A 27773-nucleotide genomic window follows, 5' to 3' on the forward strand; every position below is an offset into this window, starting at 1 on the left:
ATTAGAAAGCAAGATAGTAAAGTGATTTAAAATGAAGAAAGGTGGTAGGGATACACACACACATACACACTCTTTCATACTACTTGCATATTGTGTTATCTATTCTAAGAGCTAATAGAACTGCTAGGACTTCTACATGTCCCAATATTATTTATGTATACTATAGATGCACATACAAAAAAGAAATTCAGTCAGGGATGAGATATTGCGGTTTATGAGCTATAATTCTGCCGGAGTAATTTTCTCCTCTCTATCTAGTCTTAATGAGGGTCAGACAGAAAGATGCAAGCAAGAAAAGCAAATCCTATTTAAACATGCTGCTTAATGTACCTTGCAGCAAATTACCCTGTGAATTGCTACTCTTCACAGCTTTGATACCAAGCAATCTCTGTCTTCAGCTGGAGCTTTGACAGATAAGACATTAATAAGTCTCAGAGTAACCTTGGTTAATCAAATGAGTTGCTGACGCTTCTTTCCTGCCCCAAGACAGCACCAATGCGTTAAGTGTCAAAGGTTCACTATAAAGAGTGCAAGCTGGCAGCTAAAGCTTCCTTTTTTTGTCTAGCCCAGAACCTGTGGCAGGTTTGTGTACAAGAACGGTCCAGCCATGGTGAAACTTCAGCTGCCAAATCCTGGTCTGGATTTGAGAATACCTTCTCACAGGGAACTAGAAACGATAGAGGCCACAGAAGCAGACTCAAGACCCAAATGGGACAATAAAGCACAGTACATGCTCACCTGTATTGGGTTTTGTGTAGGCTTGGGCAATGTATGGCGCTTCCCCTATCTCTGCCAGAGCCACGGAGGAGGTATGTTTTTGATCCCTTCAATCCTCAAAATTAACATTGATTTGATGGAAACTATTTACACGGTAATAATACATTTTTGACCATGTATCACTGTGTCTATCACAACTGTAATAATGATGATGATGATGATGTCAGAGTTTAAGAGGACTTGTTATCCTGTTTCTTGGGAGATTGAGAGATGTAGTTGTAAGAGTTCTCTGAAACTGGCTTTTCATTTGTACCCATCTCGTTACCTGCCTGTGAGATACCTTCATTGCTATGATCTTGGAGAAGAAAGAGAGAGAAGCAAAATATGGTATTGTGCCATTTTATTTACTGAGAATGAAGTCTGCTAAATTCACTGCATGGGGTTTTATCAGTGACTTTTAACATACAAAGATCCATTCTAGGAATTCTTAGAAAAACAAGAAAGTCAGCTACAACTTTCTTCCAGTTTCTCTCTCTTTCTTCCCTCTCTTCCATTCATGTCTATAAACAGGCAAAAACGTTACTTTGTGACTTGAAAATATGAGAAAATAAAAATTGCTCTGTGAAATTTGTAATCAAGAAGTTGTTCATTTTCATCAACAACTGTAGGCTATCCCTATGACATAACATCTTTATTGCATCAAACTACCAGTATGTTAACTCTAGAAAGCTTTTATAATCAGTTCCAATATCTTGAGATGAGAGATAACTTTTGATATAATCTCTTTATAATATTATTTATAATATTTTCAGACCAATAAATTGAACAAATGAATCTCCTTCTGTACTTCATGAAAAACACTAATACTGTATCCATATTCTGGAATATTTCTGCTCATTGTGTCTGCTTCATATTTCTTGTCTTTTCAAACCCATTAGTGCGTGGCCAGCTGTTATGCCCTTTCTTTCCATCTGTTTGCAATTTAATATAATGGAGTTGAATATAGTTTACAGATGGCTCCATAACTACAAATTATTACTATCCCCAACAGTGTCAAAACTTAGTTGATATAGTGATTAAAAGCATTGGGCTAGAAACTGAGAGACCGTGAATTCTAGTCTTGTCTGAGACATGAAGCCAGACGGATGACTTTCTGCTAGTCACTCTTTTTTAGCCCCCAGAAGAAAGCAGTGGCAAATCAAAAAATAGTGCCAAGTAAAATGTAGGTGCTTGTCCATGTAGTCACCAGTGGTCAAGATAACGTGAAGGCAGGGTGAACAGCTACCATTGTCTATGGAATCAGATCTTTTCTTTGAAGAAAACAACAGGAGGATGTTAGACTTCTTTCAGATAGCAAACATACCTGTTCTAATAAACTTAGGGATGTATGTGCTAATCTTAATAATAAATGCACTTTGATTTTTGCACTCAATATTTTTAATGTGTTTTTGTAATTTTTGTTCCATTTGGTTTTCAAATTTTGTTCCATCTGAGTATTCAGAAAGGTGGTGAAGCATACCCTGTTTCCCCTAAAATAAGACATCCCCTGATAATAAGCCCAATTGGGCTTTTGAGCGCATGCACTAAGTAAGCCCCCCTGAAAATAAGCCCTCCCCCAAAATAAGCCCTTCCCAAAAATATTTAAATTCGTGCACAGCCGGTCCCCCTCATTTCCTCTGGTTTCCTCCACGCCCCCCAAAATAATAAGATCTCCCCAAAAATAAGGCCAAGCGCTTATTTCAGGGTTCAAAAAATATAAGACAGAGTCTTATTTTCAGGGAAACACGGTAAATCAAATCAGTAAGTAAAATATTTGCAAACAAATTAGTACTGATATCAATATAACATAAGTTTTAAGCATTTATTAACATTGAAACTGAATGCTCAACTGTTTTGCTTCAATATTATTTTCTGTTTCCAGAAATAAAAAGAATTCTCCTTGCCACTCGTCTCTTCCTTTTTCTTGCTAGTTTGGCAAGATATAGATCAGTGGGCTTTCCCAGTTCAACAGGGGACAGAAATCAGATGCCAATTTCAGTGTTTCCGGTAGCTGGCACAGTTTCATGGGAATTACCGTGGGTGTGGCTTAAACCATGTAGTTTGACAAAATTTGGGGTGGGGTGGGTTTGGGTGGTAGAAAGAGAACCTTGGCAGTAACTTAGCTTTTATTTCATAACTTAAAAAAACATCCGAGACTTTTAAGATTGGTTTCATACAAGTATTTTCTTCCTTAAATTATGCATATATAAATCGGCTGCTCCATCACTGAACCTGTACACTTTTATTTCAAACTGTGACCTAGCATTTTGGAAGCTTTCATTCAGGATATCAAGGCATTTTATTTTATTTATTTATTTATGGTTTGAAGTCAGGTAAAATTAATGGAATATTTTACAGCAAATTTATGCTGTAATTTCTGTTTTGAAAAAAATCAGTTCAGAATAGTTTTGATCAACCTGACATTTGAAGATACAAATAGCCTGAGTTTTCAGGATCTTCATTCAATGGACTTTGTATGCAGCAGACAACATTTACTGTGGACTTCATGCCCATTTTCAGCAATTGATATAATTTACAACATTTGCATCATTTTATGTCGTTTGTATAATTGCATTACTAGTACTTTTATATCAGTTACGTCAATTAACCTCATGCGCATTATTTACAGGACATTTATACACTGCAAATTATCAACAAAAAGCCCTTAAAGTGTTTCCAGAATTTTGTAGAAATATTTCTTATTTTAACACTGTTCAAACAAGTCAACTTTATATCCCTTTCTTTTGCTTCTAATCATCTTGACCTGTAATTCATCAAGTTCTGTCATTGGATTGAATCGCCATTCGAACTTGCTTTCTCACATCTCAATCATTTCTTCAAGGTTTTAGAAATCTGTTTTGTAAATCCAGTGATAAATCCTTGTCCAGGTCATTTTTTACCTCTTGGCTTATCATTTGTATTTCCACTCTGACTGCCATCTCTGTTTTATAATCCAAAATTCTTTATTTTCCTATATTTTTACATCAGCTGCAATTTATTTCACCTTTTCATCTTGTTGGTCTTGTTTTCCTTCCTGTTTCTAAAGAAATATGGAGTCTTTTTCAAAAAACATAATTTGTGCAGAAATTATTGGTGTCAATTTAACTATACATGTCTCTCCCAAATCTTTAAAAAAACACTGAAACATCTAAAGTGTCATAACTATATCTATCATTTTATAAATTACACTGCTCCTCTTTTGGTTCAAGAATAAACAACAGTTCCTCCCCCCGTCCTTCCTCCCTCCCTCCCTCCCCCCCCCTCTCTCTCTCTTTCTTTCTTTTCTACCAGAATAGATAATATTATATATTTATATAATAAATATTTCTATATTATCTATAGAATAGATAATAGATTAAACAGTTTATATCGTTTTGTTTATTTAGTTATTTGAAAAGTCTTAGCATAAACCCTAATATTTCAAATTTGTCTGGTCCTTTTTTTTTTTTTTGCATTTATACCCCGCCCTTCTCCGAAGACTCAGGGCAGCTTACACTATGTTAAGCAATAGTCTTCATCCATTTTGTATATTATATACAAAGCCAACTTATTGCCCCCCAACAATCTGGGTCCTCATTTTACCTACCTTATAAAGGATGGAAGGCTGAGTCAACCTTGGGCCGGGTGGGACTTGAACCTGCAGTAATTGCAGGCAGCTGTGTTAACAACAGACTGCATTAGTCTGTTGAGCACCAGAGGTCCTTTAACTCATTTAAAACTTTCTTAAATTAAATTTGTATTTATTGATTTGTCATTTATTTTATAGTCCTTGAATTATTTAAATTGCTGGTTATTTTGTTCTCTATTTGGGGTGAAGTTTCACCTGGTAGTTTTTTAAACTAATTGCTTGGGAGACCTCTTTTAGCTTTTAAATAATTAGAAATGCAAAAGTATTTAGGAACTGAGTTTAGACATATCCACTGTCCTTGAAGGTTCTTCCACAGGTCAGAATTTGATAGCTTTCCTTGGGTCCCAGTGTTCAGACCCAGGAGTCAACCACTGTCTTGTGGTCTCCTTGTGAGGAACAGCCATCAGAAGCAAAATTGGGCAATCTCTTATCCCCTCCTTGTCTAGAGATGTTCTGTTGGACCAGCTCCATCTTTCATTTGTTGGTCTTAGCCACATCATTGTCTCCATTCCTTTGGAGATGTCTTAGCTTAGCATTCCCCCATCCCCCATGCACGGTGAAACAAAAATGTTGTCAGCTCGCGTCGAAAGGTCCGAAGATCAGGGAGTTGACGGATACCTGGTGGTAACTTGTTCCAGAGGGTTGGTGCCCCCACAGAGAAGGCCCTCCCCCTGGGCGCCGTCAGCCGACATTGACTGGCCGACGGCACCCTGAGGAGAACCTCCCTATGGGAGCGCACTGGTCGATGGGTGGTCGCTGGTAGCAGCAAGCGGTCCCGTAAGTAACCCGGTCCTATGCCATGGAGCGCTTTGAAGGTGGTAACTAACACCTTGAATTTCACCCGAAAGACCACGGGAAGCCAGTGCAGCCTGCGCAGGAGAGGTGTTATATGGGAGCAATGAGTCGCTCCCTCTATCACCCGCGTGGCCGCATTCTGAACTAATTGGAGTCTTCGGGTGCTCTTCAAGAGAAGCCCCATGTAGAGAGCATTGCAATAGTCCAGACGAGAAGTGACGAGGGCGTGAGTGACTGTGCACAAGGAATTTTCTGTCAGAAATCAAAAGTAGCATTTTTTGCCTTTTGCCAGCTCAAGTAGTTTGATTGATTTGCCGGCTGTGCTTCATTTCACTGCAGACAAACATCCCTTAGTTGCTAGTTAGTATCTGTTGTTGCAGAAATGCCTGGTCCTTTTAATCACTGTCCTCCACAGACATTTTTAAATGATGTTAGACTTCCCTGATGGTACAGAAAAAAAAAGCTGTTTTCTTAAAAAGGCATTTATTTTTTTTAAAAAATCTCATACCTAGAATGGATGAGAATTTGGCTTTCTATCTCAAGTGACAAAAAAAGTGGTAAAACTGGGAAGCTTCATTTCTTTTCACTGGTCCAAGGGGAATAAAGAAATAGGGGAGTCCACCAATCAGGGGAAGTGAAATCACACCAAAACATTAGACAACTGTGATCAACATGGAGAAAAGGACTGAAAAGGAAAGTTATTTCTCGGCCTTCACTGTAGCTGCACTGCAGCATTGCATTTCATTGTACCAAGAGTAAAGATGAATTCAGAATACGTTCTAACTGGAAAATCAATTTTTAAAAGATGTTTAGACCTGATTTAGTAATATTAGTTCTATTGTTTTGGTGGAGGATTAAAAAAAATTTTTTTGTAGATCTTGAAACATAGAATTATTGTCTTTGGGCAGATAAAGTGTGGTCTTAAGCTTCAGGGAATTGATCACTGCTTCCTTATTGGTGTGATATAAAAAATAGGTATAAAGCCTGTATTAAACACCACTTTTGGATATTGGCATTATTATTGACCACTGGCTAAAATGATTGAAAAAATGATGATAATTCAGAAGGACTCTGGTTTTATTGAACCATTTCTACTGGGTTTGAAAGCAGTATTATAAATTACCTATTAAATATGGAAAGCATGATTATATTAATCTACTTTACTATTCAGAAAGTTTCAGTACCATGACTTCAATACCTTTCAAGAGTGTTTGATAGGGTTCTGCCTTGGTGACATATTCTGGAATAGTTCCATCTTTTCTGTTGGTCTGTTTCTAGTAAGGATAATAGAGAGAAAAATATTTGACCCCTCTGCCATTTACCACAGATCCATCTTGTATGAATTATAGATGAAATTAGTAATACAAATGACATCCTGCTGATATATACTCCCAAAACAAAGTAAGTGCACTGTTTGTGAATACCTTTTGATTCCCAAGTTGTTCCTGGATCCCCCGATGGCAATTAGGGCAAAGATTATGCTTGTGCAACTATAACTACTGTGCCATATATGACCGTTCCTGGGCTGACTGGATATCATAACATTTATTTACACCTTAGCCTTTATTGTTTTACAATTTATCTGGAGATACCTTCTTGAGGAATGTTAGGAAACTTCCTTCCAATCCTCTCCTCAGGGAGTTTTCCTGAATAGTTTTGTGTTCTGTTCCGTTCTGTTCCATTCCGTTCCATTCTTACAAAACGTTACAAAATGGAGGAGTTAAATTGCTCACCAGGACAAGGGATTATATTATCACCATATTAAAAGATCACACTAATTGCCAATAGTTGGTTTTTTGTGCGCAAGTTAAGGTGATGGTGACATTAACTTTTAAAAAATTAAAAAGATCTCACTACTCTTGGAATATCTTATCCTTTATTAATCTTTTTAGTCATTCAAATATACAAGATATTTTCTTCTAACACTCCCCTGCTTTTAGAGCCCTATTTATTGGACATATTAGAGAGCACTTTCCCCTACACCATCTGGACTACATCATTGTTAATTATTTTAATACCATTTAAATTATTGGTGTGTATTTTAGATGTTGTTTTTGTATGCCTTACGTGTTCTTATGAATAGAAAGGCAGATACCAATCAAATGAAATATACTGAATAAATACTAAATAGGCGGTCTTGGGGGTTATTTATATCATATTTCAGATACTGATGTAGGGACTTAACAAATAACCTCAGTACCCTAAAAGTGATAAATCTGAGATGCAGCTATAGCTTCGGTCTTATTATTTATATTTCAACCAATTTAACTTCAGTTTTCCATTTTCTTTCTCCCAAGTTTACCCCATATCAACTAGTTTTATTTTATTCATTTTTACTTTCCCCCAATTGTTTGTTACCCAGATTTTCTATAGAGAACTGAAACAGAAGAAATTCAAAAACAATGCTGAAGAGACACAGTATAATAAAAAGAGGGAGGGCCAGGAAAGGGATGACTGAAAAGGTGAAATAAGTATTCATTGACCTATAATGTTTGCTCTTTCTTTTGTTTTTGCCTTCTGTTTGATAAAAGTTCCAAAATTATTTCAGTTTATCTTCTTTTCTGATATAATATGGTTTCTTTTAAAGCAGAAACTTCATCTTTATTTTGGTATGGTACTGTGCAGTCTTGTGGATTAGATTCTGAAACTGAATTTAAATTCAAAATAAATAAAAAAAGTGAAAGGACAAATGCTTTACCATTGGGAAATCATTAAGATAGCCATTCAATCTTGGAAACAGATCGGGCTTTAATGAGATGCAGATAGATACTGTATTCATGCTCCCACCTAAAGCATCTCTCCTGAACTAACTCCCATGGCATAGTTTTGATAATTAATAGGATCAGAACAGAGATGGTAAATGAATTTTACCCCTTTCCCTTATCTTAGCCTGAAGAAAAAAAATATCAAAACTAATATTTGTTTTGCAGAAAAAAAAACCACATTGGGAATGACAAAATAATGTCATTTTCCTTTGACATTACTAAACAAGTTGTTTTCTGGTTAATAGTGCCACTGTGAAGATGAATTAGTAAGCAAGCAGGCACCTTAATCAAGAAAGTTTGGAATTATTTTATCATCCAAATACAGCCATAGCTGCAAACCATAATGTGTAGGCAACAATTATGGCGGCATAGTAATGAGTGTCACCAAGTTCAACTAAAATTTAAAAAACCCAAACAGTTCCTCAAACCACCAGATGGATTTATTCAATGTTCTTGAATGAGAATTTGGGGAATATCAAGGCAAATACTTAAAATGGACATCATATCACATATATTTTTGGAGGTGGGTGATCAGGAAACATTCCAGTGAAGGCTATATAACATTCTATCTTGACAGTAAACAATATGTACATGTTCACTGACATTATGGATCACTCCTCTCCCATTTGCTATATATTTTATAGGACAAGTATACTTGAGAAGAACATATATTCCTTGAGCATAAAATTGGCTGGAAAGGATAAGATGTGTTCTTCAACTTAATGCACTGCTGAATTTCAGTTCTATCCTCCCTGCCCCATTCATCTGAAAGGCATTAGATTCAGGAAGAAAAGGAAAACAGAAACCAGCTCTCTGGGGGATGCATACTCTACTAAAAAAAGAAGAGAAAAGCAAAATTCATGTCCTTTTTCTTATGTTTCCCAATCCCACTGACCTATTTCTTGCCTTTTTTTCCTGATTTGTTCCACAGCGTATTGAAGTCTTCAGGAGTAATTGAAGGATCCTTTGATTATTACAGTCATAGTTGTAGCAGGCTGCATGCACAGATAATGCACCAAATGGTATAAAGTACCATAGTAATATATTTTCTTTCAAACTAGAGAAGATTCAGAATAGAATTCACCAGAATTCTGTTTTCCTGCCTCTTTCATTGTTTCTCATGATCAATAAATCCACTCCTGTGCCCATTTAGGCCAGTTTTATACAAAACAGACTCACTTTGATTGAAATTCCACAGGAGCTTTCATGATCCCTTTCCTCATCTTGCTTGTCCTGGAAGGCATCCCTTTGCTCCATCTTGAATTTGCCATTGGACAGAGACTCAGAAAAGGTAGCGTGGGAGTCTGGAGTTCTATCCATCCAACCCTGAAGGGAGTAGGTAAGTTTTGAAAATAATTTGATCCACCAAGTAACAAAGACCTTTTAATTCACTCCAGGGGTGGGCTTCAAAAATTTTAGCAAGGGGTTTTCTGCCTGGTTGCTGAGTGGGCATGGCCTAGTCGGTCTCCTGCATCCTGGAGGGGGTGTTTTTGCCCTCCCCAGGCTCTGGAAGCTTTCCTCGAGCCTCCAGGAGGAAAAAAATGGCCTCCACAGGTTCCGGAGGCCCTCTGGAGGCCTTCCCAAACTTTTGGTAGGCCCATTTTTCACGTCCCTGAGCTTCTGCACATGCCATGCACTTACCTGCATCAAAAATGGGCCGCGTGGGGAATCCTGGGAGGGGCGGGGCAGGGTGAGCAGGGCCAGCCAGGAGTGGGATATGGGAGTTTTCCGAACTGCACAGAATCTTAGCTAGAGGTTCTCCTGAACCCCCGCGAACCCCCAGCAGCCCATCCCTGATCCACTCTGATACCTCAGCTCACGGGTGCACCAACTGAAAGGATAGTTGAACTAGAAATTTTAACTGAAACAAGAAAGTGAACATTAGAAGAATAATGTTATCAATACAGGATTGGCGAAATACTCAAGGAGAAAAGCTAATCAAACTTATATTGTATTACAAATGTTATATTTGAAGTATGCTTAGTCATCTCTGTATTTTTTCTTGCATGTCAAAGATGAGGTAGCCTCATCTGTTAAACATTTCCCCAACATGTCTGTTTTTTGTTACTGCAGAATGTCCACAGGGTGAAATAGTAATGAAGTTTCCATGACTGTAGATGTTCTAATTATTGGTCTGCTTTTCAAAATAATGGTTTTGACATGGGAAATCATGGAGGGAGGGGCAGATTAAATTATTATAGTTTGGAAAACTATTTTCTGTAGTTAATGTACAAAAGATTTATTTTTATCCTTGTGGTGGACACTATGTATAATCCTCTTAATTTACAGCAACAGTGCTTTTCTAGCTATTTGTAATATTACATTTCAATTTCAATTTTAACAAAAAAAATGGTTGCTGAATTATAACACCATGATAAATAACATTAAAAAATAACCTGATAGCATTAAAAGTAGAATCTAATCTAAAATTTCCAGGCCATTCACTGAACTATTTTTATCCTGATTAGCAATGGACAATAAATAAACAAGGGCTTATCACCAACCAGTAATTGGTTTTTTAAAATGTTCTCTGGAAATAAATCCACCTAAAATATTGAATTAAAATAGTTGTATATTTTCCATTTCCAGCAGCTACTCCATGCTTTTTGGCATGGCTAAAATACAGAAAGTGAATATTCAAAGAGAATGCACAGTTTTGATGGGCTCAATTAAACTACAGTTCCACTTATAGCCTATTGCTGTATTAGTATTCCAATATAATTATTCTGAGACTGCAACCTGTTTTATGCAATCCAATGAAACATTAGGAAAAACAATTCCATGGAGTCAGTTTTGGAGCACTAAAATCTGTAAATACCAATATTTTCCATAATGGTGGAAAATATGCTGCGTCTTTATCACCATGCAAACCCATCAAATGACTCTTGTCTCAGACTCTTTCTATATAGTATAAATTATTTACAATCAATTCTATGCAAGGAATGGGGCCAAAATGAAACATTCACACAAATTTCTCACAGGTCTTATTTTTTTAATTGTACTGAATAAGTTCTGCTTAAAGTTTTTCCTCTCTTCCTATAGGAATTGCAGCAATGTTGGTCTCCTTTCTTGTGGGATTATACTATAATACAATTATTGCCTGGGTGATGTGGTATTTCTTCAACTCCTTTCAAGACCCGCTGCCCTGGAGCGAATGTCCACTTAATGACAACAGAACAGGTACAGGCTATGAATTAAATGCTTGCACCAGCTGACAATCCAACACGAGAAGGCTTCTCTGGGAAAATAATAATAGGAGAAAATATAATGTATATTTTGTTTCCCCCCCCCCCCAACATTCAAGACTTTTGACCAAATCTGCTGGATTGGTTATACTATCCTATGAAAGACTTGCAATTATAAGTAAAAGTAATCATTCTATTGCTGAATCCTTAGCATGATGGTAATTAAATCTGGACTTTGGTATTCAGATGTATCTCATCTGACACAATGAATAAAGGGACAACTGGATATTGATTACTTAGTATGTATTAGTAATATTTGGGGTAGTAGTTGAAGTTTCTGATAAATAACTATTATATATATTCTGAAAGGCATTGCCTTTTTGCAACGTAACACTGAATATATCAACTGAAATCTTTCTGATAAATTTCTACCTGATCTACAATAAGTTGCCGCCTTTCATTTTCAAAGCAAAACTGCGGGAAGAGGCAAGTGATTGATTGCTATAGCACTGTGTTTTTTACAGTTACATAGTGTAATTGAAGGATTAAAGCAGTTATCTAAATAAGCTTAGATATTTTTAAAGCACTGACATTGTGCAATTGACAGTACATAGTACATAGTACATAGTCCTGCAAGAGTTATGCCTTTGAAAAGCATTCTGAAAAAAAGAAAATCAGATTTTCAAGTCTCTTCAAGTGCTTTATTACATCAATTCATATTTTCACATTAACAGCACCATGCAAGTAATTTTGTAATTGTCTTCCTTCCTTCCCAATTTTCTATTAAATACTATTCAAAATATGTTGCTTAGGTCCTAGAATGCCGCACTCCTTTGAAGAAGAAATATTGATTAATAAGTTAATAACAAACTGGCTGATTCTATTTTTAATATTATTGGTTTAAAATATAACAGTGCAGGAACTTACTGTGCAATATAACAGGAAAGTTACTATCTATATAAGAGAGAAATATAATTTTCAGACCTCATCTAAAACCATGTTTCCCAGCCCTAGCAACTTTAAGCTGTATGGATTTCAGCTAAATGCATGTGGTTTAAAGGTACTGAGGCTGAGAAACACTGAGCCTCACTGAAACACTGAACCATACAGAAAATATGATTACTTCAATCCAGTGGTGAAATCCAATTTTTTTTACTACCGGTTCTATGGGTGTGGCTTGGTGGGTGTGGCAGGGGAAGGATACTGCAAAATCCCCATTCCCTCCCCACTCCTGGTGCCAGCCAGAGGTGGCATTTGCCAGTTCTCTGAACTACTCAAAATTTCTGCTACCGGTTCTCCAAACTACTCAAAATTTCCGCTACTGGTTCTCCAGAACCTGTCAGAACCTGTTGGATTGCACCTGTGCTTCAATCCATGTAAATATAGATTAATGGAAAGCCACATGATTTGAATAAAGTAATAGAGTAATCTACAACCAAAGTAGCATTCCAGTGTGCGTTCCCTTCCATTTCTAAGCGGATGCTACAAAAATTGTTAGCATTATTGAGAATATACCTTATTTCAATTGAATACATCCAGAAACGTTGCAGCCGGAAAATGACCACATGGCATGGTAATTCCCAAATTCTGCCACTATGTAGAAGGTAGCATTTTTCAATTGATAGGAATTAAGTACAACCGAATTTCTTCATTCAGGCCATGCATGGTTCAACCAGTGCTATCTAAGACATTGTGCTATCCAAAGTAGACGCAAATAGACTTTGGCGAAAGCTAGAGCTGATAGCATTGTTCAAACAATATGTTCTGTCTTTATCTCAATATTCCTTCATGAAGAAGTTTGTTTTATTCTGTCATCTTCAGTTGAGGGCAATGCTTAAGAAGGCCGCATTAAATGAGGTATATAAAATATGCAAGGATAATTTTGGTCATTATTTTACAAGCAGATACATAAAATCATGCAAGTATATTTTGGAACATAAATGTAAGATGCTTTTCTATGTGCTATAACTTCTTTTTCATAACAGTAAACATCATTTGCTGAAATTATCTGCTAAAGGCAATACATCACCAATATTTTCCTATTCTTAGGCCTTCTTATATTTTGGAAGACCTTCAGGTCAGGTATAATTTTAGCAAATTGAGCAGAATACTGTCTCTTGAAATTTATGAGTTCTCTAATATTTTAAGTACAAAAAAGTAAATGTTTTTCTTTTAAAACTTCTGCAGTTGACTTTGTTTAAATTATGAATTGCTCAATAGCCTACAACCCTAATTTTAAATTCGGTTCATCTTAAAATATCTGAATTCATGACTGTTTTCTTTCTTTGCCAATATATGCTGCTGCTTTAAAAAAGAAAAATCTGGCACAGGCCACTGAATGTCTCTCTGTTTTCAGATTTCACAGAGGAATGTGCAAAGAGCTCTCCAGTCGATTATTTTTGGTACAGGGAGACCTTAAACATCACCAGTTCTATTGACGATTCTGGAAGTGTACAATGGTGGCTTTTGCTCTGCTTGGTTTGCGCCTGGGCAGTACTGTATGTGTGCACAATCAGGGGCATTGAAACAACAGGAAAGGTACCTCAATCTTTTTTGCTTAGAGGGAAAAATGCTCTTTGTATTTGTGGTTCTTTCTGTTGCAAATTATTCCAGAACATCCTCTTTGAGAAAAATCATACAAATAGTCCTTTCACAGCCATTTTCTTGCAGCTTGAGTTTAGAATTTGGAGAACAGCCTAGTTTCAATAGTGGATGGGAGAGCAATTAATAGAGAAAAATAAGTAGGAAGGGCAAGATGTTCTCCTTGCTGCCTGCCAGATCTCCACTACACATTTTCCCAGTCTCAGCATTCCCTTACCACATAATGTCCAGTTGTGCTCTTAATAAAGACCTGAACAGCATAGCATGGGAGCTGCAAACTGCAGAGAAATTGCAGATAATGCTGTTTTGCATATGAAGTTACTTCAGAAAAAAAAGTCATTTATGGGGGAGTTGCTTCTATGCCCCGCCTTCCATGGTAACATCTACATAAGTGGGAGGGAAGAAGTTGCTGCTAAACACAATTCCTTTCTTATGTGACCTTATCTACATGGTTCTTGCTTTTCATGGTATCTGCAAGATGTGAGCCAAACTAGGCAAAGTAGTTTCCCACTACCACAGAAGTATATTTTATAAATCTGCATTTTGAGAATGACCTGGTTTAAGGACAATCCATAGTTAAGAATGGAGCCTACTGTAGTAAAAATAGTGTTAAACACACAATGATTCAAGTTAAATACACAACAGGTCAAGTTCATTACATTTGAACTTGATACTAGTGTATAAATATTTATACACTATTTATACACTATTATACAATGGTACTGTTCTAGCTTACATACAAATTTGACTTAAGGATAGATCTTGAGACTGGAACTCACTCTTAAACTGGGGACTATCTATAATATGTATGAAATACGTTCCTCGCTAAGTGTTATTGTGAAAAAAAATTCTACACATTTCCGTGTATTTTCTTCACTTCAAACTTTGAAATACAAAGTTTGCAAATACTTTCAGATTTAATAGGCGTTCTGCCTTAATGGAGATACCTTGTCCATAATTGATCTGTACTATTGCTTGTAGTGTTCTTGAAGTATTCCACAATTCAGATGTTTATGTATGTTTATTCAATTTCTATACCGCCCTTCTCCCAAAGGACTCAGGGCGGTTTACAGCCAACTAAGAACAATAAATACAAAAATTAAAAACACATTTAAAAGAATAATTTAGATAGATCTATCCTCAACACAATTTTATGAGGAAAATTAACTGCAAGATAGTGGCTCATAATGACCAAAGGTATATTTCATGTCATAAATTGTTATAAACTAAAGCCAGTATTTAAAATATTAAACTGAAACAGCAAAGGAAAATAATTCAGCCAAATGATTGAGATAATTATTCTGCAATTATCCAAAAGCAAGTAACCAATTCAAAACCATTCCAACATGTCCCAAAGCAGGCCTAAGTATTTAAAGTCTATCAGGACAGAATCATGAGAAGGGTGGTTCTAGAGCTATTGTGATCACCATTGAAAAGACCATGTCTTTTGTATCTTGCAACTGAAATTATTGGTAGGCCTGCTGACTGTATTTTGTGATGTAGATATTACAATACTTAGTTGTACATATTCTTCCTCAGGCAGTATATGTGACTTCAACCCTTCCATATATTGTCCTGACCGTTTTCCTGATCCGTGGCCTGACTCTGAAAGGAGCTACCAGTGGTATTGTTTTTCTGTTTACACCAGATGTAAGTATTAATTATTTTTTTATTTCAAGAAAATAAAAAGTATTATTAAGTTAACATCAAAAGAGCTGGGATAATTCCAGTTCTAATACAATTTGCACTGTTTTTCTTATTATTATCAGTCCTTTAAATAAGAGAAACATTGTAGGTCAATGTTCCCTGGCTTAATGTATTACTGGGACATTTGCATGTTGAAGGAACCTATTTCCTCACTTATGAAGACTGGAGCTTCATCTGTACAGATTTTGCTTTGGCAAACTTCAGGCAATTTTTATAAAAGGCAGTTCAGAATTGGAATGCTTTTTCAGCTAACCTAAGAAAATTAATGGATGGAACCTGGTTAATTATTTTGTGATGCTAAACACAGCCTGTCTTTCTAAGTCGTTGCACAGAAATTACCAAAAAAACAAAACAAAACCCCCCACAAAGATGAAGTTACTTTGACCCCTGCAAGAAATCCTATACACGTAATTCATACAATTTCTGAGGGTTTATTCCAAATTCTGATAGGAAATAGCCATTTGTTGGAATGTGTATGCTGTTATTATTTTATTCTCCCCACCTTTCTCTCTCTCTTTCTCTTTCTCTCTCTCTCTCTCTCACACACACACACATGAATGTGTCATAGAAAGAATCAGGGTTGTACAAAGTGCCAACATTTCACACTGCCAAAACTTACATTTCAATAGTAAGTCAAAGGAACTTTTTAAAAGGGTTGACAGCAAACTGTCTCCTAGAGAGAGTTGTAAGAGGCATTGCGCGACCCTCCTGAGCTCCGTTTTTGTTGGCAGAGGGTTGCAGGAGGCCATTGTGCGACCCTCTCATGCTTCGTTTTTGCTGGTAGAGGGTTGCAGGAAGCCGTCACACGACCCTCCTGAGTTCCATTTTTGCTGGCAGAGGCACTGTTTCCAGAGTGGCCCTGTGGGCCAGATTTAACCACCTTGTGGGCTGGATCTGGCCTGTGGGCCTTCAGTTTGACATCCCTGTTATCAAATGTCCTCCCTCTGTAAAACAATCTAGGGCCCTAATTTCAGTGTTGCCTCTTCAAATGATCCTTTCATCGCCAGATAAATTTCTGCAACCCTCGGGAATTACTTAATTATGGACGATCCCTTCAAGTTGTGTCCATCTGCTATAAATGCATGTTAAATCAAGAAATTGAATATGTTTCCAGGAAAGTATTTGCACAGAAATGAAATTATTGGTAAGGTCTAGTACTTGGAGTTTCTAATAATGTCTGTATCTTTATATAAACCCAAGAAAGATGACAGCTTAGTAGAAATAAACACATGTTGCATATAATTACCATATTTTTTGGAGTATAAAACGCTGCGGACTGTAAGATGCACCTACCTTTTTTGGGGAGGAAAACAAGAAAAAAAATCTGCCTCTGCCTCCCAGCAATTTGCCTCCTTGCAGCAAACAGCAAACAGCCTGTTTCAGTTTCATTTTCATTTTCATCACAGCCTGATTAGCACAAGAAAAAAAATCTGCCTCTGCCTCCCAGCAGTTTGCCTTCTTGCAGCACACAGCCCATTTCAATTTCAGCTTCAGCACAGCCTGATTAGCACAAGCAGCTGATTGTCGGTTGGATCAACCTCTCGAAGATCAGCTGTTTCAGGGTACAGGGATTGCCATAGCCTATTGCTGCCACCGCATGCCCCATTTTCTGGGGGACCAGTGGGTGGGCGGGGCTACATTCGGTGTATAAGATGCACCCAGATTTTCACCCTCTTTTTTTGGGGGGAAAAAGTGTGTCTCTATCCCTGGAGGACCACATTGACAGAAACGGATGGGAATGGTCAGCAGGCTCATTTTTAAAGGGAAAGTTTATATTGGGAAACTTTGGCTTAACCAATTATGTTTACCGATGCTGAAATGCTTTCCTTTGCCTGTCTGTCCAAACTATGCTGCTTATCCGATATCTACGGGTCGTAGATAGATTGGTACCCAACAATCATTTGCTTCTTGATCTTGAGCCATGCTCTAGATAGAATAAGATAGTCCCAATGGTGGGGTGGAGGACGAAAGGTTCCCCTTCCATAAATTCTTGTAAATGAATACATTACATGCTCAAAGGCACCGTTTCTATACAATGTACTTTTCTCTACAGATGTCCTGTGGCTTAAGTTTTAAAACCTTTTTTCTCCTTCTTTTTCCTCAGCTGGCTGAATTGGCTAACCCTGTCACCTGGCTAGATGCTGGAGCCCAAGTGTTCTATTCTTTTTCTCTTGCTTTTGGTGGCCTCATCTCATTCTCCAGCTATAATTCAGTCCAGTAAGTTGCTATTATGTAAAAAGGGACTAATTCTTTTTTTTTAAATAACGTACATTGAGAATGGATTAGGGATATAATTTGAAAGGATATTTTTGGTGAGACAAACAAACAAGGTTCCCAGTCTTATTAATCACTAGAATCTAAGAAACTATGTCTGTTGACCCAGACCAAGGAATTATTTAGAACACCCTAGAGTTTCCAAGTAGCTGTTTAGAAGAAATCCCAAAGAGTAAGAAAGCCCAATAATGTTCTCCTGTAGAGGTTCTTTAGCGACTGGGGTTTGAGACCTCTTGTTCCTGATGCTGACACATGTATGCTCTTTTATTACTTTATTTACACATATTTACGGTAACAAATCCTTTTTTTAAAGCTATCCATATTCTAGTAGCAAATTCTACCCTTTTCATGAATGGGAAATGGGAAAAACTCAGAAAGCTTTTTTTTCTTTCTGCCTTTCTTTCATGACTATTCCGCACCTGCCTTTGAGTTTAATCCCAAATCTATATGACCTCTTCTTGACCCAGCCCTCAGTTTTGTGTAAACATTTTTCTATTTTTATTTTTTCTTGGCTTTCAAAAATTAGTTCTTATTCTGGTAAAGTGATCCATTTATCAATTCCTTCAATAGACTGGCTCTGCTGGTTGGCTTGGAGCTCCAAAGGAGGAGCTTCCTGCTGGAGGTGGTTTATAGATTAATATAATAATAATAATAAATAATAATAAACCCTCAAAACAACGCTATAGAGCACTGCACACCAGAACAACTAGACACAAGAACAGTTTTTTCCCGAAGGCCATCACTCTGCTAAACAAATAATTCCATCAACACTGTCAGACTATTTACTGAATCTGCACTACTATTAATCGTTTCATAGTTCCCATCGCCAATCTCTTTCCACTTATGACTGTATGACTATAACTTGTTGCTGGCAATCCTTATGATTTATATTGATATATTGATCATCAATTGTGTTGTAAATGTTGTACCTTGATGAATGCATCTTTTCTTTTATGTACACTGAGAGCATATGCACCAAGACAAATTCCTTGTGTGTCCAATCACACTTGGCCAATAAAAAATTCTATTCTATTCTATTCTAATATCAGATCGCATCTCCCCCACCCCCACTCATCCTATTCCCCCCCCTCCCCCAGTCTCATCTTTTAACCTGTATTTTGTATTTTACATTTTGTGTCTTAAAGTTTTGAAGCATTCTATTGATAAAGTTTTATTTTTTAATATTGTAAGCTGTCCAGAGTCAACCAGAGGTAAAATAGGTGGCCAATAAATTATAGACAGACCGATGATAGATAGATAGATAGATAGATAGATAGATAGATAGATAGATAGATAGATAGATAGATAGATGATAGATAAATAGATAGATGCATGCATGCATACTAACACTTGGAAACTATTATGAAAAGTCAGCTGCCTTCCTTGTTTTTGTTTATAGCAATAATTGTGAAAAGGATGCTGTGATCATTTCTGTGATAAATGGCTTCACATCCATTTATGCAGCCACAGTCATATATTCAATCATTGGATTCAGAGCAACAGAAAGATATGATGATTGTTACAGCAGGTAAGTTGTGTTTATTTCCTAGTTAGTATGTTACTGCTGATTGAAAGAGGGTTGTTAGTCTAACATAACCACCAACTACAGCACAATACACAATACACAATACAAGTGGTCTAGATTGGTGAAATTGGGGAGGGCTGTCTATAGTTGTGGCCATTGAAATTTTAAAAAATATTGTTCATTGTTCATATTTATTGATTGATAAGACCAAATGGAAACTTTTACCCTCAATCTTGCTCAGTGTCATAAGAGCAATGGCAACTGTGATTATTTGTTTCATTGTGACCCAGATTATAACACTGAAATTTTTTTGGTCTATTTTCTTTTATCTTTTGCAGAAATATACTCACTTTGATGAATGCATTTGATTTGCCCGATGGTAACATAACCGAGAACAATTTTCTAGAGATACAAGATTGGTATAACACGACAAAGCCAGAAATCTTTTCAACCCTGAATTTTGAAAACTGTGACTTGAACGCATTTTTAACTGATGTAAGATGGTAATATAGGGCTATATATTATCACTATACTGTATATAGGGATAAATGTATAAATATATATATTTCCTGGGTTAGAACAATAGGAAGAATTAATGTCACTTAAAACTGCTTTTTAAAAATTTGATAGAATGTATAAGAAATTTAGGATTTTTAAACATAATTTACTGGTTATTTTTTAATCTACTTATGCTTAGAATTTTCAGACATATTATGTTTTCTATGAATTATGTTTCATTTTTTTTCCAATTCTTTCTACTCAACAACTTAGCAATAGGTATTTAATGTTGCCCCTGTAAACTCTGCATTTTGCATGGTTAATGCTAATCTAGATACTGCAGACCATGATCCAAATGGGCCTTGTGTGTTCTAAAGATAGAAAGAAAGGATTGAGGTCAAAATAATAGCAAAGCAAACTGGTTTTTCATTTTAGCCAGCCTTTGTTAAATGGGGATTAGACTTGAATTAACAAGATTAATAGTGATTTCCATCTATTGTCCAGCTGTAAAAAAGATGAAATATTTTTATGCAATGAAGAACATAGGAAGAGCCATGTATTTTATTTATACATTCAAGACAAGACTCCACTGCCAAATCATTTATAATCTAGATAGAACAATGGAAAAGCTAGGTAGGGAAAGAACTAAACCAGTAAAATAATGAAGTAGACAAAATGATCAGGATGATAATGTTTGCTTGTTTTAACTATTTACAATCCCCTTTGCTTCCAGAGGAAGAAAATTATGTAGATTTAAATATGGACTAATTTAATATAGATATAGCACACTAATAAATATTGTACTGTAGTAGCCTAATGTTTTATATATCTTCTTTCCCTGATTTAAAATCTTATGTAGGGAGTAGAAGGAACTGGTTTAGCCTTTATTGTCTTCACTGAAGCCATCACCAAAATGCCCATTTCTCCACTCTGGTCAATCCTCTTCTTTATCATGCTGTTCTGCTTGGGTTTATCATCTATGTTTGGGAATATGGAAGGTGTGCTGGTACCTCTGCAAGATCTGAGAGTTATACCTAAAAAATGGCCTAAAGAAGTTATTACAGGTAATGGTTGAAAATGGTTATATAACTGGAGACAGGGTTGATAATTTGCTCTGGTTGCAACCTGGGTAAATTGCAGGTCTATGAACACTTTTAAAGAGCTATGAAGTTTAGCTTTAATGTGAATAATTAATCATGGTTTTAAAGAGAAGATGATAATTGCACAGTTTGATACTTGCTCAGAAACTTAATACAGCAGTAGATTGAGAAAAGAGAAATCAAATAAATATGCCATTAGCTGCAGAATGCGGCTGATGGATGATGTTGAAATTGTTTGTTTGTAACACTGAATAACATAGTTCACTTTTTCATATTAACTCCTTTGAGCTGGATCTTTCTGTCTGAGGGGGTAAATTCAAAAAGCAGCAACCTTTCAATTTGATGACTATTCCTTGGTTTTGTGCCTACTCCTAGGGACAAGGGGGTGGGTTTGAAGAGCAGCCTGGACTAGGAAATAATGTAGTTCAACACTGATTAAAAGGACTTGTTCTATATACCTATCCCCCTGCTTGAAACATGGAGTGAAATTCATATATTGACAGAATGTCTTAATCCTTCTGCTTTTTTGTTTATTTGTTTACAGGACTGATTTGTTTGGGATCTTTCTTGATTGCCATTATTTTTGTGCTGAGATCTGGTAACTATTGGTTGGCTCTTTTTGATAGCTTTGCTGGATCCATTCCCTTGTTGATAATAGCCTTTTGTGAGATGTTTTCAGTTGTCTACATATATGGGATAGACAGGTAAGATATAGATGCAACTAAGCCATATAAAGCATCTTTTTGTTAGGCAATCAATAATTGGGAACTTTCATGATAAGCTTAAGCAAGTCACCATCCTTAAAAAAAGAGAAAAGCAGTGATTTAAACATTTAAGATAATTTATGTGCATTACTTTTAACCTTTAAAAAGTAAATAAATATTGACCTCTATTTATTCTATGCAGATTTTTTAAAAAACCTCGAGAAACTACCAATGTATGTTGTACAGTTTAATGTAGGGTTTTATTTATAACCTTTATGCTTGGGGTTAAATTTCCATACATGGAATTTGGTTTCTAAATAGTAGTATCCCACTTGTCCTTTTAGGTTTCCTTTTAGTTAGGATCTGAATATATATGTTATCATCTCTGCAAATTTTTATCATTTCTTAAACCAAGAGATTAGGAAGGTTTCCAATTTCTCAAAATGAGCTGAGAACTGCCCTCCACTAAGGGCTGATCATAGAGATACAACACTAGATTTTGCTACAGTCACTAAGCATCATCTGAATGTGTAAACAGTTTCTGTTGAAAAACACTGCTCTTGGTGTGACATGAACAGCTTCTTTTATTGTGATGGCCCATTAACACATGCTAGGTATCAATTAACTAGACTTCATGGGCAACTTGGCTCGCAGACTCATAATTTTCCTTTCTCTTTTCATTACCAGATTTAATGATGACATTAAGTTCATGATTGGGCACAAACCCAACATTTTCTGGCAAGCCACCTGGAGGTTTATCAGCCCCATCATCATGTTAATTATCTTCCTCTTTTACTTTGTGGTGAAAGTTAGTGAAAATTTAGAATACATCACCTGGGACCCCAGTTACGTAAGTATATGTGTTCAAGGAAACATGCTCCAAATTGCATCTGATATCAAAAGCTTGTCATTTTTCATGTTTTATTATTTGTTAGAGTTTTCTGCAAAGAAAAATAAGCAAAAGAAATGTTTATCCCCAGGGACATGAATTAGCTATTTTAATGTGACTAGTTGCTAGTTGGAAGCAAAAGTTTGATGCTTGTACTTTTATTAAAACATCTGCACTGCAAGAAAACTCAGTTGTCTTTGTGGGACATCTTAGAAGCATTACAGGAAAGTTTTTTAAAAAATTGTATGGAGAAATATATGTAACAATAGTTTTGGGAGAAGTTAAAAAATAGAAGAAATGGGAGAAAATCTTTGTCTCAATTGTAAAAAAATGTGACTTGCATGCAAAAGGTCCCAGGTTCAATATTTGGTTTTCTCAATCAAAAGCTGTAGGAAAAGAACCTTTTCTAAAACCTTAGAATTTTGTTGCCAGTCAACCAGACAATAACTTAGCAAGATAGACTAAAGCACAGGTCTCTGCCTGTGGCTGATTCAAACTGAAGAATAATTGAGAACAGTTTGAGAAATTTGTATGTATATTTTTAAAAGTGCTGGTGGTGAAATTCCAGGTTCTTACTATTCTGCTAGACGTTTTTGTGTTGATCAATCAAGGATCAGCAAATATATTCTTCCATAAAACTGTACTTAGTCATACTTGGATGTTTGTTTGATATTTGTATTTCTTTCCATTCATTGTTTGGCAACGGAGAGAGTAATATAATGTTTCATGTATGAAAGAATAAACTCAGCTTAGGACAACTAATGCATTCTGCTTGGGTAATGATTTAGAGGGGCAAAATATAACCCTTGCAGAGATCATTGAGAAAAATACAAGAGCTGAAATGTTTAGTTTGATCATACTCGGTGGATATAAGGAATTCTCTTAAAAGTCAATTTCATATTCATTTCTGTGCAACTGCTGTTCCCTAGCTCAAGATGCAATCATCTGTTTGACCTAAAAATAATAAATATATGTGTAAAAACTAATTCTTAATTCAATAATCATGTGCCTCAAAGTTTCAAACTTCAGTTATAGGCATCCCAATATTCAGGATGAGTGAATATTAGATCCATGACTACGGGTAATGTCTATGGGCCCTGGAGAAGTTTGTTTGCACTATGTCTGCTATGTTGTTCTCTGTAAATATTCCCTCCTGCGCTATATGTGAAACTTGACTCAAGATTTCTTCAAAAAGTTTTGAAGGTTTTGTTATTAATTCTCTTTCTTTGGTTAAAAAAAGAGATCCTTCTGGTAGTCACTGAAGTTTTTAATGTTTGGATAATGGGCTCATGTTGTTATTGTTGTTGTTAGTTGCGAAGTCGTATCTGATCCTACATTCCTCCAGGCCTTCCTGTCCTCTACTAGCCTTGACTATGTACACTTTTGTTGACAGGGTGATGTCTCTGCTTTTTAGTATGCTGTCTGGATTTGCCATAGCTTTCCTCCCCAGGAGCAAGCGTTTTTTAATTTCTTGGCTCCAGTCCCCATCTGTGGTGATCTTGGAGCCCAGGAAAATAAAATCTGTCACTACCTCCATTTCTTCCCCATCTATCTGCCAGGAATTGACAAGGCCGGATGCCATGATTTTAGTTTTCTTAATGTTGAGTCTCAAGCCAAACGTTTGCACTCTCCTTCTTCACCTGCATCAAGAGGCTCTTTAGGTCCTCTTCGCTTTCTGCCATTAGAGTGGTATCATCTGCATATCTGAGGTTGTTATTTCTCCCAGTAATCTTAATTCCACCCAAAATGGACAGGTCATAGCAGAGAGCTCTGACAAAACATGATCCACTGGAGAAGGAAATGGCAACCCACTCCAGTATCTTTGCCATGAAAAGCCATGGACAGTACCAAAATGGGTCATAGTGTGCTTTCAAGTTCTCAAGGAATAATAAACTATTATCAATTCTTGAAATGTACTGTGAAGGTATGTTCTATTCTACTATCGTCAATAATAACATAAGGAATTCTTGCCAAGGAATACATTGTTTATTCAGTGTTTCTAATGTGAATCTATCGGATTCTTACTTCTCTGTCTCCCAATTGCTTATCTTTTTCTCTTTCTTTTTATCACAGGAGAATTTCCCAAAATCAAACTCAGTGGGTTATCCTGACTGGGTTTATGTCATCATTGTGATCCTCGCAGGAGTGCCTAGCTTGGTTATCCCTGGCTATGCCCTATACAAAGGTCTCCGAAATTACTTCAAGGGAGAAGATCCTGCACCGCGAGATTTGGTCAATGCCATATCAGAAATATCAATAAACGGGGAGCTGAAGAATACAGCATAGCTATCTCCAAAGATTTGGCATGCAAAGACTTTCAGTGAGAGGTGGTAAAACATAGATGTCTCCCTGCTTCAATCAGAGTTGTTTCAGAGCCTAAATGGGAACTGATGTATTCTCATTCTAACAGCATTTGCTGCATTAGAAAATGGTTAATACAGATGTCAAAGATGTACTATTTTTTCTCCCTCTGACCACCACCTTTTAGCACAGATACAACCAGTTTTATGTTCAAGTAATATATTATTAAAGAAATTATACTTGCACAAGGAAGCAATTTATTTATTTGTTTGTTTGTTTGTTTGTTTATTATGCCACCCATCTTCCCTACAAGGCGGCTCCTGCCAGCTTACAAATTATGGAAGCAAGTGAAAAATAGTTAAAATATGAACAGAGTAAAACAAACCAACATTAAAATATTATTAAAAACTGCACTAAAAAAACACACCAAGAGACTGATGGGATGGTGGTGAGGTCTTCTTACAGGATCCAATCTGGGTTGACACATCCTGTCAGATATATTCTGCTACAGAGAAGTTCCCTGAGGAACTTCCGCCACAAGTCCCAAAGCTCAGAAAACTATACCTCTGGTCCCAATGACCAACCCAGATTAGATGCTGCAACATTATAAACACATATATTTGCTTTCATTCACAATGAGATCTGCTTAAGCTGTCAGCCACCTCCAGCAGTGAGTGGACCCCTCAGGGCCCCAGGTCAACCAGAAAAGCCAGATTTTGAGACCTTCTGGAAGGCCAAAAGGGAGGGGCGGCTCTCACCTCTGGTGGTAGAATGTTCCACGGGGATGGAGCCACAGCTTGCTTCAATTCCTTAGCAGATAGGATGCATAGCAGGCCTCTTCTGCTGGCACAAGAAGAGTAGGCTTGTCTCATTGGGGAGAGATGGCCCTTCTGATACCATGGGCTCATGCCATGGAGGGTTTTAAAGATAATATACAATACTGTGAATTGGATCAGGAAGCAAGTTGGCAGTCAATTCAGCTTGCACAATAATGGTGTTATATGTGCAGTCCTAGGACCTTCCAGAACTGTGAGCACTGCTGCATTCTGCACCAGGTGGTTTGGGAGAGGAATCACTAATAGGCCACAAGAAGGTACTTTGGACAATTTGTCTTTCCAGGCCTTCTCAGGGTTAAACTGGTTAGAAGTTAAGTGAACAACCATTTTCCAGGTTGGCCTATGGGATTTCAATCTTGTGGTGGGCTGTGCATTGGAGAGAGAGAGAGAAAAATAATAGTAGCTTCCACAGACCTTAGAGACTCAGTGTTTCTCTTTTCATTATACAGATTAGGACAGCTGTCTTAGATGGCTGATACTCAAGAGAGACAGTAATTATGATCTTTGGAAGGCAGAACTATATGAGCTGATACTGAATCCTCTACACTAGCTTGCAAAGTAGAATGGAAGCAACTTGTACTGTATTAGATTACAAAATTGCTCACACAATTTTTCATTTGTCTGAGAATGTAGTGTTTTATGTACTTACTTTGAATGACTAAATGGGCTATTGTGGTCTTATGGCAAACTACTACCATACTACTACTACTACTACTACTACTACTACTACTACTACATATCTGCTGATGACACAAAATAATAAAGTGGTATAGATTTGCTATTTTCTATAGATATAGAAATCCTCCATGTGAGAGACAACTCTGTCAGTAAGGATATCTGTTCATGTAGACAAGGTGTACATTGTACTGAAAAATAGCTGTACACAAAATTTCTTCTGGGAATAGAATAGAATAGAATAGAATAGAATAGAATAGAATAGAATAGAATAGAATAGAATAGAATAGAATAGAATAGAATAGAAGAATAGAATAGAATTCTTTATTGGCCAAGTGTGATTGGACGCACAAGGAATTTGTCTTTTGTGCCTATGCTCTCAGTGTGTATAAAGAAAAACAGAATACATTCATCAAGAATCATAAGAGTTTTAGTCATAGTTTACTAATAAGCAATCAGGAAACAATATCAATATAAACCGTAAGGATACAAGCAACAAAGTTACAGTTATGCAGTCATAAGTGGAAGGAGATGGGTGATAGAAACGATGAGAAGATTAATAGTAGTGCAGATTTAGTAAATAGTTTGACAGTGTTGATGGAATTATTTGTTTAGCAGAGTGATGGTGTTCAGGAAAAAACTGTTCTTGTGTCTAGTTGTTCTGATGTGCAGTGCTCTATAGCATCATTTTGAGGGTAGGAGTTGAAATAGTTTATGTCCAGGATGTGAGGGGTCTGTAAATATTTTCACAGCCCTCTTGACTCGTGCAGTATACAGGTCCTCAATGGAAAGTAGGTTGGTAGCAATTATTTTTTCTGCAGTTCTAATTATCCTCTGAAGTCTGTGTCTGTCTTGTTGGGTTGCAGAACCAAACCAGACAGTTATAGAGGTGCAGGTGACAGATTCAATAATTCCTCTGTAGAACTGAATCAGCAGCTCTTTGAGCAGTTTGAGTTTTCTGAGTTGGCGCAGAAAGAACATTCTTTGTTGTGCTTTTTTGATGACACTTTTGATTTTAGGTGTCCATTTTAGGTCTTGTGATATGATAGAACCTAGAAAAAAATAGCTGCACATAAAATTTCTTCTGGGAAAGAAATAGTGAGCTGAAAACGGCTCTATGAAAAATGGAGCTGATTACTGTGGTGGAATGAAGAGCCAATGAGTTGTAGGAATTTAGCACCCACCCCCCTCCTAGAAGAATGAAATATTTTAGAAAATATTTAGAAGGCAGAATATATTTCCCTGGATGAGAAATGGAGAAACATGTTTTAAAGACAAAGCAGCTCCCTGCAACTTCCTGCCACCCCCCACCTTTGTTAATGGGCCATCATCTGCATCATAATAGAACCCATCTAGCAACTGAAACTCACCACATGGCACCTGGGAAGATTGCATCAGCCAGCAAGGCTAGCTAAGACCCCCACCCCCTGGGAGTCTGACAACCAATCAGGGTACTCTTCCTGTGCCCCAGAAAGTTCAAAGCTCAGAAAAAGCATAAAACCAGGGAGCACACAGGATCTCAGCCCTTTTCTGT

General features: G+C 36.7%; 1 protein-coding gene across 1 annotated transcript; it reads left to right on the forward strand.

Moving 5' to 3' along the window:
- Positions 1-607: 607 nt before the first annotated feature.
- On the forward strand, positions 608-24713 carry LOC131195161 (sodium-dependent neutral amino acid transporter B(0)AT1-like). Its single transcript, XM_058176839.1, has 12 exons — positions 608-809; positions 9143-9283; positions 10987-11124; positions 13486-13667; positions 15270-15380; positions 17542-17654; positions 19111-19239; positions 19575-19731; positions 20594-20798; positions 21379-21538; positions 22226-22388; positions 24501-24713. Exons 1-12 carry the CDS (start codon positions 608-610, stop codon positions 24711-24713), a joined length of 1914 nt encoding a protein of 637 aa, XP_058032822.1.
- The last annotated feature ends 3060 nt before the right edge of the window (positions 24714-27773 follow it).

This window comes from Ahaetulla prasina, chromosome 3, assembly GCF_028640845.1.
Source record: "Ahaetulla prasina isolate Xishuangbanna chromosome 3, ASM2864084v1, whole genome shotgun sequence".
In the NCBI taxonomy this organism is placed as follows: domain Eukaryota; kingdom Metazoa; phylum Chordata; class Lepidosauria; order Squamata; family Colubridae; genus Ahaetulla; species Ahaetulla prasina.

Coding starts and splice junctions, on each gene's coding strand:
- LOC131195161 (XM_058176839.1), top strand. CDS start 608: ATGGTGAAACTTCAGCTGCCAAATCCTGGTCTGGATTTGAGAATACCT. Junction 11,125..13,485: donor ACTTAATGACAACAGAACAG/GTACAGGCTATG, acceptor CTCTGTTTTCAG/ATTTCACAGAGGAATGTGCA. Junction 20,799..21,378: donor GCCTAAAGAAGTTATTACAG/GTAATGGTTGAA, acceptor ATTTGTTTACAG/GACTGATTTGTTTGGGATCT.